The sequence below is a fragment of the Papio anubis genome, chromosome 10 (assembly GCF_008728515.1).
Source record: "Papio anubis isolate 15944 chromosome 10, Panubis1.0, whole genome shotgun sequence".
Taxonomy (NCBI): Eukaryota; Metazoa; Chordata; class Mammalia; order Primates; family Cercopithecidae; genus Papio; species Papio anubis.
In genome coordinates this window covers 125,643,855-125,660,575 of record NC_044985.1, presented here as the reverse complement: position 1 = coordinate 125,660,575, position 16,721 = coordinate 125,643,855, and the positions used below count along the sequence as shown (strand labels likewise).

At 49.7% G+C, this 16,721-nt stretch overlaps 1 protein-coding gene across 6 annotated transcripts in view; it reads right to left on the bottom strand.

The window, feature by feature from the left end:
• Positions 1–16,721, bottom strand: part of ING5 (inhibitor of growth family member 5) — a 34,435-nt gene that overhangs the window by 3,604 nt on the left and 14,110 nt on the right. For 5 of the 6 annotated variants that reach the window (XR_002516382.2, XM_009183560.4, XM_009183561.4 and 2 more), the window contains 3 exons: positions 12,623–12,789; positions 10,608–10,719; positions 10,031–10,124 (listed from right to left, as the gene is read on the bottom strand). Coding sequence is in view for 5 of the 6 variants with exons in the window: in XM_009183560.4 (XP_009181824.1) it covers positions 10,031–10,124; positions 10,608–10,719; positions 12,623–12,789 (373 nt within the window). In the remaining variant the exon portion in view is untranslated. Of the gene's footprint in view, positions 1–1,073; positions 3,443–7,116; positions 7,123–10,030; positions 10,125–10,607; positions 10,720–12,622; positions 12,790–16,721 lie in introns of those variants that run through there. The other variant, XM_021924256.2, reaches the window with a different exon arrangement.

Genomic DNA, 16,721 nt, shown 5'->3' with positions numbered 1-16,721 from the left:
AGGGGGTAATCTGTACCGTGCTCTGAGCGACACATAATGAATAAGCTTTTTTAATGCTTTTTTTTAAATGCTTTTTTTAAAGCATTTTTCCTATTGTCCTTCAGAAACGAATGTGACTCCAGGGCCGGCCACTGCAGTCATGCACTAACTGAATACACAGCTTGTGGACGTTTTCTTCCTGGAGCACACATTTTCAAAACCTCAATAACCCCTCTGAACATGCAATGTTCTCAGAAGGCGCAGCAAGAAAATCATTAAGGATACGAAAATATTGTCAGCTGATGCTAGAAAGAAAGCTGTTACCCACAAAAATCCAGAAACAGTAGCAGCTGGCAGCACAGGGGTGGAGACATCACACCCACCTTTGGACCCAGGCGGGGACACAGGGGCACGGATGGCACCCAAGAGGTCGTGAAGCGCAGCACTCACCCACAGCACCAGGGCTCTGGTCCCACTCTGGGGACGAGTCCACTCTTGTCTCGGTCCCTCCTCCCAGATGGGACTCCCCCGGGGATCTCTGGACTCACCCTTCTCGGCCATCCCTCCAAAGACCCCAGCCCCTTTAGAGACAAGCACATGTCACCTCCACCAGCAGATGGCTGACACTTGAGAGAAGCCTGCCAGCCTCCCACCCCAGACTGACAGGTGTCAGAACGGCCTGCACCGTCAACAGATCTCCCGTAACCATGACCTCCTCCCACGAGAACAGCTGTGCATCCTGCACCCGGGCCCTCCACGCACCTACTCAGGCACCTCTGGCCCAATCTCACTAAACCAGCAGCTCCCCACACACTCCCTGGACCGCCCACCACCCATCCAGCTGTCCACCTGGCACAGGGCCCCTTCTGACCACACGCCATCCTTGTCACTCCCCACGTGGGTTTCTACACAGCAGCCTGGCGGGTATTCCACCCTGCCCATGCCTCCCTCCAAGCCTGCCACCTGCAGCACCATGGCCGCCCCACCAGGACCACAGACCTCAGGTGGAGACTTTCCCGTTTGAAAGGGATGCACTTAGGGGGAAATTTATGCTTTTATATTTCAGTATTTTTCAAATAAACGTACAAGCTGCAGGTAGTATAGACAGTGTATTCCCGTTAGTACAGACAGAAAAAGTATCTTCCCTATCCCACCCTCCAACCCAAGAATGTCTAGTTGCTACATAAACACGGCAGGTTAGCAGGAGGAACATGGCGGTGAGAAAAACAGTTGCAATTAGGGAGAGCCAAGGAGGAGAAGTCTGGTTCCTAGAGGGAATCAACACTCAGCTTTTCCTCAGACACCTGTCTAAAGCTCTTCTACGCCTTTGCAATTGCCTGTACACACACACACACACACACACACACACACACACACACACACACACACACACACACACACACTCTCTTGGGCTCAGCATGCACCCAGCCTCCCCGCTGCCCTCTGGCACAGGGGTGCCCATCTAAGTCTGTCCTTTGCGGGTAATCTGCTCTCCTGCTCTTTCTGTCTGGGACTAGACAAGAGTTTCTCTTTAGAGCTGAAATCCATCAGTGTCACAAGTCCAGGTCCAGGTGCCGCCGATACTGCTTTCAAGCAACAGTCTCAAGTAGTCTTCGGGCCTCTCCTCTGACAGCGGCACACAAGGGTCTACGTCTCAGCCACCTGCCGATTCCGGGCTGACACCTGTGGCTTCACCTCCAAGGGGCTCCCGCAGTCTCCTGCGTCACCTCTCACCCGTGGAGAGCAGGGCAGCACCCTCTGCTGCCAACGGTCCCCGAAATGCTCTCTGTGACGCCCTCCTCTTCTGCGCCGAGTCCAATTCTGTCCACAAAGCCGGAACCGACATCTTGACCTGTGTCTCGGCATCACCGGGTTTGAGGGCGCTGGCCAGATTTGACGGTAGTGGGAGAAGGCTGGGGGCATGAGGGGACCACCCAGCAAGGGCACCCCAGAAGCTGAGGCTGGCGTGGAGGCCTCACTGGCCTCTCCAGTCTCACCTGGGGGAGCGCCATGGCGCGTGGCCAGGGAGCGCTACCACCAGCCCTGAGGGAGGCAACCAGGAGGCCATGGGGAGCCCTGTCCCTTGCACAGGCTGGGTTGACCCCAGCTGTCAGTGGCTGCTCTCTGACTCCCTTCAGCTCCAATGCCACAAGAGGCACCCTCTGTGCTAATTCCCCAGGGCATGGCGGGCAACCCTCGCCAGATGGTGCCAGTGAGCCCCTCCACGCCCGGCCCCAATGGCTTCCCAGCACTCCACGTAGCTCCTAGCAGGGGACTGGCTGCCTGTCCAAGCTCCGGGATTCCAGGTGCTACAGGTGACACTGCCCTTCGTCCACATGCCAGAGCAAGGCCACAGGGCAGCAACAGCGCAGGGGGCAGCCTCAGGTCATGGGATCTCAGACGAGACACGGAGCATCTGTGTGGTCTAGGAACACTGCATTCCAGGAAGGGCCCTGGGCACGTGGGGAACAGGCCTGAAGAGGGCAGGCCACAGGGACAGGATGGCGCATGCTCCCAGGTTCCCAGCAGGGAACAGGACCTGCCTTGAAGCAGAGCAGCCTGGCACCACAGCGTGACCAAGAGGGGCGTGAAAACCCACTGTGCTGATGGGTCAGGAACACGCGCCACAGAGCTCCACGGAGCTCCAGAGCCCAGGGGCAGGCGGGCGCCTGCGCACACCCAGGATGATGCCCTTGGAGGCACATGAGTGCACACTCCCGCCCCGGCGGGCCCAGGCTTTGGGTTCAACCGACTGGTCCTCAGGACACCCTGTCTGCCCACCTGCACCATCTTCCTGTCCCTCTGGAAGGGGCCTGCTTGGCACCTTGGGCGTTAGAGCCCAGCTTCAGAGCTCGCCTTGCCAGCCTGTCTCGACGTCTTGCAATGGGACAGGAGCAGCACTGCCACTCGGGGGCATGGAGAAGAAAGAGATTCGCACACAAGCTAGATCCAGCCCGGAGCCGCAGGAGCCCCGCAACTGTCGCCATCAGTGATCACCCCCTCATCTGTCACTACTGCAACCTGCCCGGCAGGCAGCGCTGAGCTCCCAGGCTCCGACTGCTACTAAACAGTGCTGGTCAGCGCACTGTCAGGACAGGAAAAGCCATGAGGCCACGGTGGATCTTCCTGTGTTTGCAGAGGTGCTGGCTGTTCCTGAGGTCTCTGAAGCAGGGCAGAGCGCTCAGGGAGGAAGCCCCAACCCCAACAGGGAGCTGGGATCTCCTTCACCACCACGAGGACCCCGGTACCTGCACTCCTCATGCCTAGCATGCCCTTGAGAAAGGGAGCTGGGGTCTCCTTCACCACCATAGGTGCCTGCACTCCTCATGCCTAGCATGCCCTTGAGAAATAGTGCTGGGTGAGGAAGAGACCAGGAGGAGTTCCGCTTTCACACAGAAAAGGCACGGTCGGGACAGGGCCTTCAGGTTCCAAGCAGGAAGGAGCAGGAAGACTCAACGCTGTTCTCACTGAGTTAGAAAACACAAAACCCAGCAAGTCACAAAAACCACATTCTCAAAGATGTGGGGGAGCTGTGGAGAACAAGCGCTGGATGACCTGCAGCCGGTGCTGGGGGGTGTTGGGGTGGGTGTCCACCTGCCTCATGCACTGAGTGAGGGCTGGGCTGGCCACCGGGCCACGCTGAGCCCACACAGCCACACATGGCGGCTGTGTCCCCACCATTTACAGAGTCCAGAGGCTGCACAGAGCCACTAAAAGCAGATGGAAAATCCCTGCAGCCTTGGAGTTCTCGAGGAAGGGGTGTGCTCGGGCACCGCCAGTCTCCTACCCCGTACTTCTACCAACTGCAGAAGCCGCTGGGGGCAGGAGGCGAGAGAGGAAATCTAAACCCACTGAAGTGCAGATGAACCTACAGGGCAGAGTCTTCCGCAGAGGGCAATCCGCAGGCTCCCTGGGGCACTCAGTCAAGAGCTCAGGGTCCTCGAGGGGCCTGGGTGGACCTGAAGCTGAGACCCTGCCCCGCCCCAGGCCCCCAAGCCTATCAGCCTGGACTAAAACAGAGCAAACACATCCTGGGGAGAACAGAAATTTCCCTCTCCACGCTTCCTTTATACCCAAGTTCGGAGAACTAATAACAAATCATAAGACATGTACACCCAGCCGGGAAATAGGACTGATTGTTTTTTTAAAAGCTGGTTACCAAGGAATGGTGGCACATGCCTGTAATCCCGGCTACACAAATGACCCTCCCACCTTAGCCTCCCAAAGTGCTGAGATTACAGGCGTGAGCCAAAGCGCCCAGCCCTACAATCTCTTAAATGAAAACTGTATTAAAGGAGATTAAAACTAACTTAGGGCCGGGCACAGTGGCTCACACCTGTAATCCCAGCACATCGGGAGGCCAAGACGGTCAGATCACCTGAGGCCAGGAGTTCAAGACCAGCCTGCATAACATGGGGAAACCCTATCTATACTAAAAATACAAAATTAGCCAGTCATGGTGGCATGCGCCCGTAATCCCAGCTACTTGGGGGGCTGAGGCAGAGAATCGCTTGAACTCGGGAGGCAGAGCTTGCAGTGAGCCAAGATTGTACCAGTGCACTCCAGCCTGGGCGACCAAGCAAGACCTTTAAAAAAAAAAAAGAAAGAAAGAGAGAGAGAGAGAGAAAGAGAGAGAGAGAAAGGAGGAAAGGAGGAAAGGGAAGGTGAGAGGCCAAGCTGGGCGGATCACTTGAGGCCAGGAGTTTGAAACCAGACTGGCCAACATGCTGAAACCCCGTCTATACTAAAAATACAAAAATTAGCCGGGTGTGGTGACGCTCACCTGTTATCCCAGCTACTTGGAAGGCTGAGGCGGGAGAATGGCTTGAACCCGGGAGGCGGAGGCTGCGGTGAGCCGAGATTGTGCCATTGCACTCCAGCCTGGGCGACAGAGCCAGAACCTGTCTCATAAATAAATAAATAGATAAAGTAATAGAAACAAATCAAACTGAAGTACAGAAAGAAAAAAGCTTACAGAAAGTAAGCAGAGCCTCACTGAGCTGTGAGAAAATCTAAACTAAGAAACACACAGGGAACTGGATCGCAGGAAGGGGAGAAAGCAGAGCACAAAAATATTTGCAGAACTGGCTGAACATTTTCCAAATTTGATGCAAAGTATAAACCAACAGTTCAAAGACGCACAAGTTCCACGCAAAATATACACAAAAAATCACACCAAGACACATCATAACCAAACTGTTAAGAGCCAGTGACGATGAGAAATCTTAGAAGCAAAAAAAAAAATCACCAAAAATAATTATTATCACTAATTTATCATCAGAATCAATGAAAGAAGAAAACGAGAGAACACCTTTAATGATTAAAAAAAAAGGTTAACCGAAAATTCTATATGCAGCAAAATAAAAGCATTTTCAGAGAAATAAAAACTTAGAGAATTCATCACCATCAGCATACACATACCGTAAAAAATGTTAAAGTTCTTCAGTAGAGGAGAAATGACAACAGACAGAAATTTGCATCCACATAAAGAAATATACATAAGCCGGGCGCGGTGGCTCAAGCCTGTAATCCCAGCACTTTGGGAGGCCGAGACGGGGGGATCCGCGAGGGTGGGAGATCAGACCATCCTGACTAACCAGTGAAACCCGTCTCTCATCTAAAAAAACTAGCCGGAGGCCGAGGTGGTGGGCATGCAGATCCAGCTGCTTGGGAGGCTGAGGCAGAATGGTGAACGGGAGGCGGAGCTTGCCAGTGAGCCCTGAGATCGGCCACCACTCAGCCTGGAGCCTGGGACTCAGATCTCAAAAAAAAAAAAAAAAAAAAAAAAAAAAAAAAGAAATATACATAAGCAGAATATGCACGGAAAAGAAATTTTTAAAGAAAGAAAATAAATATTAAGAAATAAAAGTTGGGCCAAGCTCGGTGGCTCATGCCTGTAATCCCACCACTTTGGGAGGCTGAGGCGAGAGGATCACTGGAGGCCAGGAGTTTGACATCAGCCTGGCCAACATGGCGAAACCCCGTCTCTACTAAAAATACAAAAATTAACCAGGTGTGGTGGCGCACGCCTGTAATCCCAGCTACTCAGGAGGCTGAGGCACGAGAATCACTTGAACCTGGGAAGTGGAGGTTGTAGTGAGCCGAGATCACGCCATTGCGAATTGCACTACAGCCGGGGCAACAGTGCGAAACTCCGTCTCAAAAAAAAAAAAAAAGCAAAGAAGTATAGCTAATAAGACAAGAGTGGGAAAAAAAACGGAATGCTAAAAAAACACTTGATTAGTCCAAAAGAAGACAGGAAAGGAACAGAAGGAACAAATAGAAAACTAATAGCAAGATGGTGAATCTAAATTCTACCATATCATTAATTATGTTAAATATGAACAGACTAAATATTGCAATGAAGGCTGGGTGCAGTGGCTCACGCCTGTAATCCCAGCACTTTACAGGGAGGGGAGGCCAAGGTGGGCAGATCATTTGAGGTCAGGAGTTCGAGACCAGCCTGTCCGGCATGGTGAAATCCTGTCTCTACTAAAAATACAAAAATTAGCTGGCCTTCAAAGGATTTCAATTATATAATGTTCTTTGACTACAACAGAACTCAACTAAAAATTAAAATTAGAAAGGTATCTGAAAAATCCCAAATTATTTGGAAGTTGAGACACATACTTCTACATAAGTTATAAGGCAAAGAAATAGCATGAAAAAAAAATGCAGCTGGGCGTGGTGGCTCACACCTGTAATCCCAGCACTTTGGGAGGCCAAGGCGGGTGGATCACGAGGTCAGGAGATCGAGATCCTCCTGGCTAACACGGTGAAACCCCGTTTCTACTAAAAATACAAAAAATTAGCCGGGGGTGGTGGTGGGCGCCTGTAGTCCCAGCTACTCAGGAGGCTGAGGCAGGAGAAAGGCATGAACCCGGGAGGTGGAGCTTGCAGTGAGCCGAGATCGCACTACTGCACTGCAGTCTGGGAGACACGGAGACTCTGTTTCAAAAAAAAAAAAAAAATTCTAGGCGAGGTGTGGTGGCTCACGCCTGTAATCCCAGTATGTTGGGAGGCCAAGGCAGGCGGATCACCTGAGGTCAGGAGTTCAAGACCGGCCTGGCCAACATGGCAAAACTCTGTCTCTATTAAAAATACAAAAAAAAAAAAATTAGCCAGGCATGGTGGTACGTGCCCCTAATCCCAGCTACTCAGGAGGCTGAGGCAAGAGAATCGCTTGAACCCGGGAGGCAGAGGTTGCAGTAAGCCAAGATTGCACCACTGCACTCCAGCCTGGGCAACAGAGCAAGGCTCTGTCTCACCAAAAAAAAAAAAAAAAAAAAATTATATCCCAGCACTTTGGGAGGCCAACATGGGTGGATCACTTGAGCTCAGGAGTTTGAGACCATCCTGCGCAACATGGCAAAACTCCATCTCTACCAAAAATATAAAAAATTAGCCAGGCATGGTGGCATGCACTTGTGGTCCCAGCTACTTGGGAGGCCAAAGTGGGAGGATATCTTGAGCCCAGGAGGTGAGGCTGCAGTGAGCCAAGATCATGCCACTGCACTCCAGCCTGGGTGACAGAGCGAGACCCTGTCTCAAAAAAAAAAAAAAGGATCAAGACAAAATGAGAGAAACACAAATTACCAATATCAGGACTGAAAGAGGGGCCATCAACACAGACACTACATCCGAACCATAATAATGCAAAATTATTAACAACCTGATGTCAACAAAATCTGACAACTTACATGAAACAAATTTCTTGAAAGACACAGATTTTGTCCAAAACTGACCCGAGAAGAAATACAAAGCCTGAAAACTTCCATAGCTTTAAAGGAACTGAATGCAGCATCAAACTGTACATTTAGAATAACATTTCATTGCATGTAAATTATTCCTTAATAAAGTTAATTTAAAAAGTTAGAAAAACAGACTGAACTATAATGTATAGTGTCTAGGAATGCACTATAAAACTATTAAAGAAACAAGGAAATAAACACTAGAAATCTGCATTATGTTTATTTGGGGACAGAAGGAGTTTATCATTTTAACAGGGCATATGGAAGGCCTTCCAACTGCAGCTAATCACTGACTAGGTGCTAGTTACAAAGACCTTCACTTTACGGAAATTAATTAAACCATGTTTGTTCTGTGCGGTTTTCTGTATCTGTGCACTACTTTACAATACAAGAATATAGGGATTTTTTTTTTTTTTTGAGATGGAGTTTCGCTCTGTCGCCCAGGCTGGGGTACAGTGGTGCCATCTTGACTCACTGCAACCTCCACCTCCCAGGTTCAAGCAATCTCCCTGCACCAGCCTCCCAAGTAGCTGGGATTACAGGCAGATGCCACCACCCAGCTAAGTATTTTGCATTTTTGGTAGAGACGGGGTTTCACGGTGTTGCTCAGGCTGGTCCTGAACTCCTGACCTCAGGTGATTAACCCGCCTTGGCCTCCCAAAGTGCTGCAATTATAGGCGTGTGCCACTGCGCCTGGCCAAAAGGCTAAGCACTAGATTTCAAAACTGAAAATTGCAGCAGGGCACAGTGGCTCACACCTGTAATCCCAACACTTTGGGAGGACAAGGCAGGTGGATCATGAGGTCAGGAGATCAAGACCATCCTGGCTAACAAGGTGAAACCTCATCTCTACTAATACAAAAAATTAGCCGGATGTGGTGGCATGCACCTGTAGTCCCAGCTACTCAGGAGGCTCAGGCAGGAGAACTGCTTGAACCTGGGAGGCAGAGGTTGCGGTGAACCAAGATTGTGCCACTGCACTCCAGCCTGAGTGACAGAGTGAGACTCCATCTCAAAAAAAAAAAAAACCAAAACCTGAAAATTGGGCCGGGTGCAGTGGCTCACGCCTGTAATCCCAGCACTTTGGGAGGCTGAGGCGGGTGGATCACCTGAGGTCAGGAGTTCGAAACCAGCCTGGCTAACATGGTGAAACCCCATTTCTACTAAAAATACAAAAAATTAGCTGGGCATGGTAGTGCACGCTTGTAGTCCCAGCTATCCAGGAGAGTGAGGCAGGAGAATTGTGCCATTGCACTCCAGCCTGGGCATCAAGAGTGAAACCCTGTCTCAAAAAAAACAAAAAACAAAAAAACCGAAAATGGTGCCTTTTTTGTCATGAAGAACTATTTTTTTTTTTTTTTTTGAGACAGAATCTCACGCTGTGGACCAGGCTGGAGTGCAGTGGTGCGATCATGGCTCACGATCCTCCCAGCTCAGTTTCCCCTAGTAGCTGGGACTACAGCTCACACCACCACACTCACCTAATTTTTTCTATTTTTTGTAGAGATGGGGGTCTCACTTTGTTGCCCAGACTGGTCTCAGATTCCTGGGCTCAAGTGATCCTCCCGCCTTGGCCTTCGAAAGTGCTGGAATTATAGGCATGAGCCACCATGCCCAAAACTGACACTCTTTGACCACTCCCCACCAGAATCATCTCCATAGAGGCTTTGTGGCATTTCAGCATTTTCTCTTTAGTCTAAATGTCACTCCTCCGAGGTAATGCTCTGATCTCTTTGGAGGGTACACAATACCTTTGGCAGGGAGGGTGTCAGTGGGAGAATGCTTTAAATAAAGTATCTCAAAGAACTTCAAGTTAAATGACATGTCTATTTAATAAATGTGGCCATATAATTTAACAATGAATATATGCAAACTGTATACTGACACATAAAATAACTGACAGATACACAGAAATCTAGCTACTTAAAGAGTGGTTTACATTGGCCTCTGTCAACAACACGCTCACCAACCTACTGTCCCTAGCAGGGCAGCACACACCGTGGCTAAGAAGACAGGCACTGGAGTCAGACTCCAGGTGCAGGCCCAGCCACACCACAGCAGCTCTAACGCCTGGGCAGGTCCCTGCGACACGGAAAATGCCCGACAACGGCACCCCCTCCATGGCCGTGGTGAGAACGGGCTGATGACAGGCGCACAGCGTAAGAACCAGAAGAACCCGAATGCCACCCAGCACGTGGAGTGCACTTCACTCAAGGGTCAGCTTCCATCAGTGTTTCTACATCCGGGATACTGGCTATGGGTATTTGTTCTTCTGGGAAAAAGAGGGGAAAGCCTCTTACCCTCCTTTATGCTTCTTTTTCTTTGGTGTATCTTCCTCTGATGTCCTCCTGCCTCGGCCCCGGGACCCTCTTTTTTCTTTCTGACCCCGGCCTTCTGAAAAACAATCAAGATGAAAATTATTTTTATAGAATTCTCTAAAGCAAGGTAAGTTTTGTGTTTTGTTTTAAGAAGGAGTCTCGCTCTGTCTCCCAGGCTGGCTGGAGTGCAATGGAACAATCATAGCTCACCGCAGCCTTGACCTCCCAGGCTCAAGCAATCCACCCACCTCAGCCTCCCAAGTAGCTGGGACCACAGGTGTGCACCACTACACCCGGCTAATTTTTAACTTTTTTGTTGAGATGAGGTCTCACTATGTTGCCCAGGTTGGTCTCAAACTCCCAGCCTCAAGCAATCCTCCTGCCTCGGCCTCCCAAAGTGCTGGGGTTACAGGCGTGAGCCACTGTGCCCAGCTTGCAAGACAAGGTTTACCCAAATATGATACTTACCCTAGTGATCATACTTTAATGATTTACTGTGACAAAACTCTTCAAAACTCCATAGTTAACAGTAATAAAGAAAAAAAATTAACAGACTTGCTTTTTAACCCTCGCCCTCCGGAGCTTTCAAAATCACTGCCCTCCATCTTGTCCTTCAGATCTGCCTCAAAGCGCGCCAGGTCTGCGTCAAGCCTTCGAATGTGTTTATCCACCTACAAAAGGATACCCAAAGTCTTATTTTAAAGTAAAACCGAAACACTTCAGAAATCACACATGTACAAAGGTATCCACTAGGAAATGCCTTCTTGCCCTTTAATTGAGTCATCAATGAACAAACCTCTGCTAAATCAAGGCCACTATTTCAGAGTCCATGCAAGGCCTTGTGCTTTTTCTGCATATTTTGACTGCAGTGGAATGAATCCCATTTAGGGAAAAGACAGGCATGTGGGCAATGAGAAGCAGAGTTGTGAAATGCGGGGAACAAGGCCTGGGATATCTGACGCTGAATCCTACTTTAAAATGTGGCTACCTGGAGGCCAGGTGCAGCGGCTCACACCTGTAATCCCAGCACTTTGGGAGGTCGAGGCAGTCTGATCACCTGAGGTCAGGAGTTCGAAACCAGCCTGACCAACATGGTAAAATCCCGTCTCTAATAAAAATACAAAAATTAGGGCAGGCGCAGTGGCTCATGCCATAGCCCCAGAACTCTGTGAGGCCAAGGCGGGTGGATCATTTGAGGTCAGGAGTTCGAGACCAGCCTGGCCAACATGGCAAAACCCCATCTCTATTAAAAATACAGGCCAGGCATGGTGGCTCACACCTGTAATCCCAGCACTTTGGGAGGCTGAGGCAGGAGGATCACCTGAGGTCGGGAGTTCGAGACCAGCTTGACCAACATGGAGCAACCCCACCTCTACCAAAAATACAAAATTAGCCGGGCTTGGTGGTGCGTGCCTGTAATCCTAGCTACTCAGAAGACTGAGGCAGGAGAATCGCTTCAACAAGGGAGGCGGGGGTGGGGTGAGCTCAGATAGTGGCATTGCACTCCAGCCTGGGCAACAATAGCGAAGCTCTGTCTCAAAAAAAAAAACAAAAACAAAAAACAAAAATTAGCCTGTTGGTAATGCCTGTAATCCCAGCTACTCAGAAGGCTGAGGCAGGAGAATCGCTTAAACCTGGGAGGTGGAAGTTGCAGTGAGCTGAGATCATACCACTGCACTCCAGCCTGGGCAACAGAGCAAGACTGTCTCAAAAATAAAATAAAATAAAATAAAAAATAAGTAAAATAAAATAAAATATGGCCACCTGGAGGTTGGGCATGGTGGCTCATGCCTGTAATCCCAGCACTTTGGGAGGCTGAGGCGGGCGGATCACCAGAAAGTCAGGAGTTCGAGACCAGTGTAGCCAACAGGGTGAAACCCCATCTCTTCTAAAAATATAAAAATTAGGTGGGCGTGGTGCTGCATGCCTGTAATCCCAGCTACTCGGGAGGCTAAGGCACGAGAATCACTTGACCCTGGGAGGCGGAGGTTGCACTGAGCTAAGATTACACCACTGTACCCCAGCCTGGACGACAAAGTGAGACTGTCTCAAAAAAAAAAAACCAAATGGTTCCTCCGAGCAGATACACAAACAAAAAGGGTCCAGAAAAAAAAAAAAAAAAAAACAAGGATGGTCCCACATAAAGTGTATCCTGTCTGTATTTCCTCCAGCAACTTCAGGCAACCAAAGCTAGTCTTCCACTTGGCTATGCCCATTTCTGGGCAGTTTTTACATTTTGTTGCATGAGAGGCAGTAGAGGTCGGAGGAAGACCCATGGCCCCCACCCCACCCTCACCATCTCATAGGTCTGCGTGGCCAGCAGCATTCTGTCATCGCTGAGAAAGCCGTGGCCCCCGCCCACCCTCACCATCTCATAGGTCTGCGTGGCCAGCAGCACTCTGTCATCACTGAGAAAGCCGTGGCCCCCGCCCACCCTCACCATCTCATAGGTCTGTGGTGCTGTGGCCCCCGCCCCGCCCTCACCATCTCATAGGTCTGCGGGTGCCGTGGTCCCCGCCCCGCCCTCACCATCTCATAGGTCTGCGGGTGCCGTGGTCCCCGCCCCGCCCTCACCATCTCATAGGTCTGCATGGCCAGCTGCACTTTGTCATCGCTGTATTCCTTGCACTTGCTGTAGGCATTCTGGATCTTCTGTAGGCGCTCCACGCGCTGGTCTGGAGATAGCGTCTTCACCGTGGAGATGTACTCTGCAGCCAGGATGTCAATCTCTGCTTTCTTATCTGATGGAGAAATGGGGGAAAAGCTAGCCCTGCACAAGACACCACGATGGGCTCACTAGACCGGCAACAACTAAAGTCAGCCAACACCAAGTTGTGGCAAAGACGTAGGCTGACATGAACTCACGCCGTGCTGGTGGGAGTGCAAGTGGGCAGAACCGTTCTGCACAAACAGTCTGGGATCATGTGGATGTGCAGACTTTACGGCAGCGTGCCCAGGACAGTCCCAGTTCTGAATGTTACACAGCAGGTGGTCACAGTGCCCTCTTTGACTCTCAAACATCCTGTGTCAATAATTAATTATGTAGTCACCTTTCCTATGCCCTGGCATACTACTCTTTTTTTTGTTTTCTTTTTTTTTCGGTAGAGCAGTCAAGAAAGAACATACTACTCTTAAACACCCTAAAGAAACCTTATGTAACCTAAAGAAATACACGTGGGAAAACATTCATAAGAGCAGGAAACAGAAAACAACCCAAATGTCCAATCCTCAGTGAAATGGAGAAATCAGATGTGGTCCCTTCAGACAACAGAGTGCTACTCAGCAACAAACAGAGCAAACCACAGCTACACACAGCAACACGGATGATTCCCACAGAAGGTGACACAGAGCAAAAAGAGCAAGAAACAAAAGAAAACATACCGGATGATTCCATTAATACAAAGGGCAGAAACAGACACAGCTCGTAACTCTTTGGTTTAGAGAGGTAAGAAAACTACTGTCGAAGGCCGGGTGCGGTGGCTCACGCATGTAATCCCAGCACTTTGGGAGGCCAAAGCAGGTGGATCATGAGATCAAGAGATGGAAACCATCCTGGCCAACGTGGTGAAACCCCGCCTCTTCTAAAAATACAAAAATTAGCTGGGCGTGGAGTTACGCGCCTATAGTCCCAGCTACTCAGGAGGCTGAGGCAGGAGAATCACTTAAACCCAGGAGGCAGAGGTTGCAGTGAGTCGAGATTGTGCCACTGCATTCCAGCCTGATGGCAGAGCGAGACTCCGTTTCAGAAAAAAAAAAAAAAAAAGAAAACTACTGTTAAAGGTGGAAGGTGACTATCACCAAACTCAAGATGGTCACCCCTTGGATGGAGGGGTGTCATGACTAGGAGGGTCACAAAGGTCTTCAGGTGCTAAAGGGCTTGATTTCTCCATCTCAGTAGCAGAAAACAGAGAGGTTCACCTGGTAATATTTGTTAAGCAATCTATAAATGTTGTACCTCATTTCTGAATATATGTTACATTTCACAATTAAATAACTCTCTATATTCCCTAGTCAAGATGCTGTACCTAAGCGAAAAAACACAGCTATCTCAGTCTTGCAAAACGTGTGCCTAGGCCGGGCGCGGTGCTCATGGCTGTAATCCCAGCACTTTGGGAGGCTGAGGCGGGTAGATCACCTGAGGTCTGGAGTTCGAGACCAGTCTGACCAACATGGAGAAACCCCATGTCTACTTAAAATACAAAAAATTAGCAGGGTGTGGTGGCGCATGCCTGTAATCCCAGCTACTCAGGAGGCTGAGGCAGAATTGCTTGAACCCAGGAAGTGGAGGTTGTGGTGAGCCGAGATCGTGCCATTGCACTCCAGCGTGGACAACAAGAGCGAAACTCCATCTCAAAAAAAAAAAAAAAAACAATGTGCCCAGCATAATGCATAAAAAATCTCAGGCCAGGCATGGTGGCTCACGCCTGTAATCCCAGCACTTTGGGAGGCCAAGGCGGGCAGATCACCTGAGGTCAGGAGTTCGAGACCAGCCTGACTAACATGAAGAAACCCCGTCTCTACTGAAAATACAAAATTAGTCAGGCATGGTGGCGCATGCCTGTAATCCCAACTGCTTGGGAGGCTGAGGCAGAAGAATCGCTTGAACCCGGGAGGCAGAGGTTGTGGTGAGTCGAGATTGCGCCACTGCACTTCAGCCTGGGCAACAAGAGTGAAACTCCATCTCAAAAAAAAAAATAAAAGACTCCCACACCAAAACACATTACCATGAAATTTAAAACTTCAGAGATACATCTCAAAAGCTTCTGAATAGGGATAACAACAAAAAAAAAGATCACACATATAAAGGACCAAGAATCCAAACAGCACCAGATTTTCTGCAGCAACGTGGAAGCTAGGAGACAAGGCAGCAATGCCGCCAACTTCCTGAGTGAAAACAATTGTCAACCTGGGATTCTATACCCAACCAAACTATCAACTGAGTATGATGCTAGAACAAACACATTTTCAGACATGTTACGTTACAAGAAAATCTACCTTCCTTTTTTTTCTTTTTTTTTTGAGATGTAGTTTTGCTCTTGTTGTCCAGGCTGGAGTGCAATGGTGTGATCTCGGCTCACCGCAACCTCCGCCTCCCAGGTTCAAGTGATTTTCCTGCCTCAGCCTCACAATTAGCTGGGATTACAGGCACGCGCCACCACACCTGGCTAATTTTGTATTTTTAGTAGAGACGGGGTTTCTCCATGTTGGTCAGGCTGGTCTCGAACTCCTGACCTCAGGTGATCTGCCCGCCTCGGCCTCCCAAAGTGCTGGGATTACAGGTGTGAGCCACCGTGCCTGGCCAAGAAAATCTACCTTCCTATGGGCCTTTTTTCAGGAACCTACCAGAGGAAAGGCTCTATCAAAACAGGAGAGCAAGTAAAAAAAAAAGAGGACATTTAAGATTCCGGGAAGAGGGTCCCACACTGAAGAGGGGTGAAAGGAGATCCTAGGAAAACCTCAGGGCAACAAGTGTGCAGTAGGCCTAGAAACAATCAGGACTGTGGCCTCCAGGACAGAGGGTTCCATGGAAAGAAAACACACACAGAACTGTCAGGGTAGACAGCCTGACACTCAGACCAAATGGAAAAGCCCAGCCTGGGAGATGAGGGTAGAATGCAGGAAAAAAAGCCAAGAAACAAGGCAACGAGTAACTCTAAGAAATACGCAAAGTTGGCAGGGCGCGGTGGCTCACGCCTGTAATCCCAGCACTTTGGGAGGCTGAGGCGGGTGGATAGTGAGGTCAGGAGATCGAGACCATCCTGGCTAACATGGTGAAACCCCATCTCCACTAAAAATACAAAAAAAAATTAGCCGGGCATGGTGGCGGGCACCTGTAGTCCCAGCTACTCAGGAGTCTGAGGCAGGAGAGTGGCCTGAATTCGGGAGGCGGAGCTTGCAGTGAGCCGAGTGAGCCACTGCACTCCAGCCTGGGGGACACAGCGAGACTCCATCCCCCAAAAAACCTAAACAAAACAAAAAAAACAACAAAAGAAATACGCAGACTTATTCAAAAGGGTCAAATATATAAGCACAGCAGGTGGCATGGCTCAGTGTTAAAGTACCTACACAGTTGCCCAATGGAAGTCCCATCACTGCTCTCACCACAAATTCCAACTAACTACAGCCAGGAGATGGGGGAGCAAGGTGCAGGCAGGTGAGCTGGTGGGGGCCACTGGAGAAGTACAGTTGCATGTGCCATATATGGCTGAACAAAGTTTAAAACTGACAAGAGATAAAATAAGAAACAACAACTAAAACATGTTGTTTAGAAATAGGGAGTTTAAGGGCCGGGCGTGGTGGCTCATGCCTGTAATCCCAGCACTTTGGGAGGCCAAGGCAGGTGGATCATGAGGTCAGGATATCAAGACCATCCTGGCTAACATGGTGAACATGGTGAAACCCTGTCTCTACTAAAAATACAAAAAATTAGCCAGGTGTGGTGGCATGTGCCTGTAGTCCCAGCTACTCGGGAGGCTGAGGCAGGCGAATCACTTGAATGTGGGAGGTGGAGGGTGCAGTGAGCCAAGATCGTGCCTCTGCACTTCAGCCTGGGCAACAGAGTAAGACTCTCTCAAAAAAAAAAAAAAAAAAAAGAGAAATGTAGTTAGGGCCAGGCATGGTGGCTCACGCTTGTAATCCCAGTACTTTGAGAGGCCAAGGCAGGCAGATCACA